Genomic DNA, 364 nt, shown 5'->3' with positions numbered 1-364 from the left:
GCTCGGCCGCCTCTGCCTTCTGCTGCTCTGCCTCTGCGGGGAGGCCGCCGCCGGGTGAGTGCATCGGGCCTGCGTCCCCCCTCTCCGCGTCCCCGTGCTGGGCCGACCCCCTCTGGCGCTGCGGCCACGGTGCTGACGGGGTCTCGGTGTCTTCTCTCCCTTCTCCCCGTAGGAGGGACTTCTACAAGATCCTGGGGGTGTCCCGCGGCGCGTCCATCAAGGACATCAAGAAGGCGTACCGGAAACTGGCACTGCAGCTCCATCCCGACAGGAACCCCGACGACCCCCGGGCGCAGGAGAAGTTCCAGGACCTGGGGGCTGCCTATGAGGTGAGGCTGGGAGCCGCGGTTTCCCCCCTGCCCTG

The 364-nt window shown here is 69.5% G+C and overlaps 1 protein-coding gene across 1 annotated transcript in view; it reads left to right on the top strand.

Moving 5' to 3' along the window:
* Window positions 1-4: 4 nt before the first annotated feature.
* The window catches only part of DNAJB11 (DnaJ (Hsp40) homolog, subfamily B, member 11), a gene marked incomplete at its 5' end in the record, with an annotated part of 13,079 nt that continues 12,719 nt past the window's right edge, over window positions 5-364 (top strand). Inside the window, 2 exons of the mRNA XM_010014367.1 lie at window positions 5-54; window positions 173-329. Of these exons, the coding sequence (XP_010012669.1) occupies window positions 5-54; window positions 173-329 (207 nt within the window). The remainder of the gene's footprint in view (window positions 55-172; window positions 330-364) is intronic.

Source organism: Nestor notabilis, unplaced genomic scaffold (assembly GCF_000696875.1).
Source record: "Nestor notabilis isolate BGI_N333 unplaced genomic scaffold, ASM69687v1 scaffold16985, whole genome shotgun sequence".
Classification (NCBI taxonomy): Eukaryota; Metazoa; Chordata; class Aves; order Psittaciformes; family Psittacidae; genus Nestor; species Nestor notabilis.
Note: the sequence above shows the minus strand (reverse complement) of the source record. Positions and strands in the feature narration are given on the sequence as shown.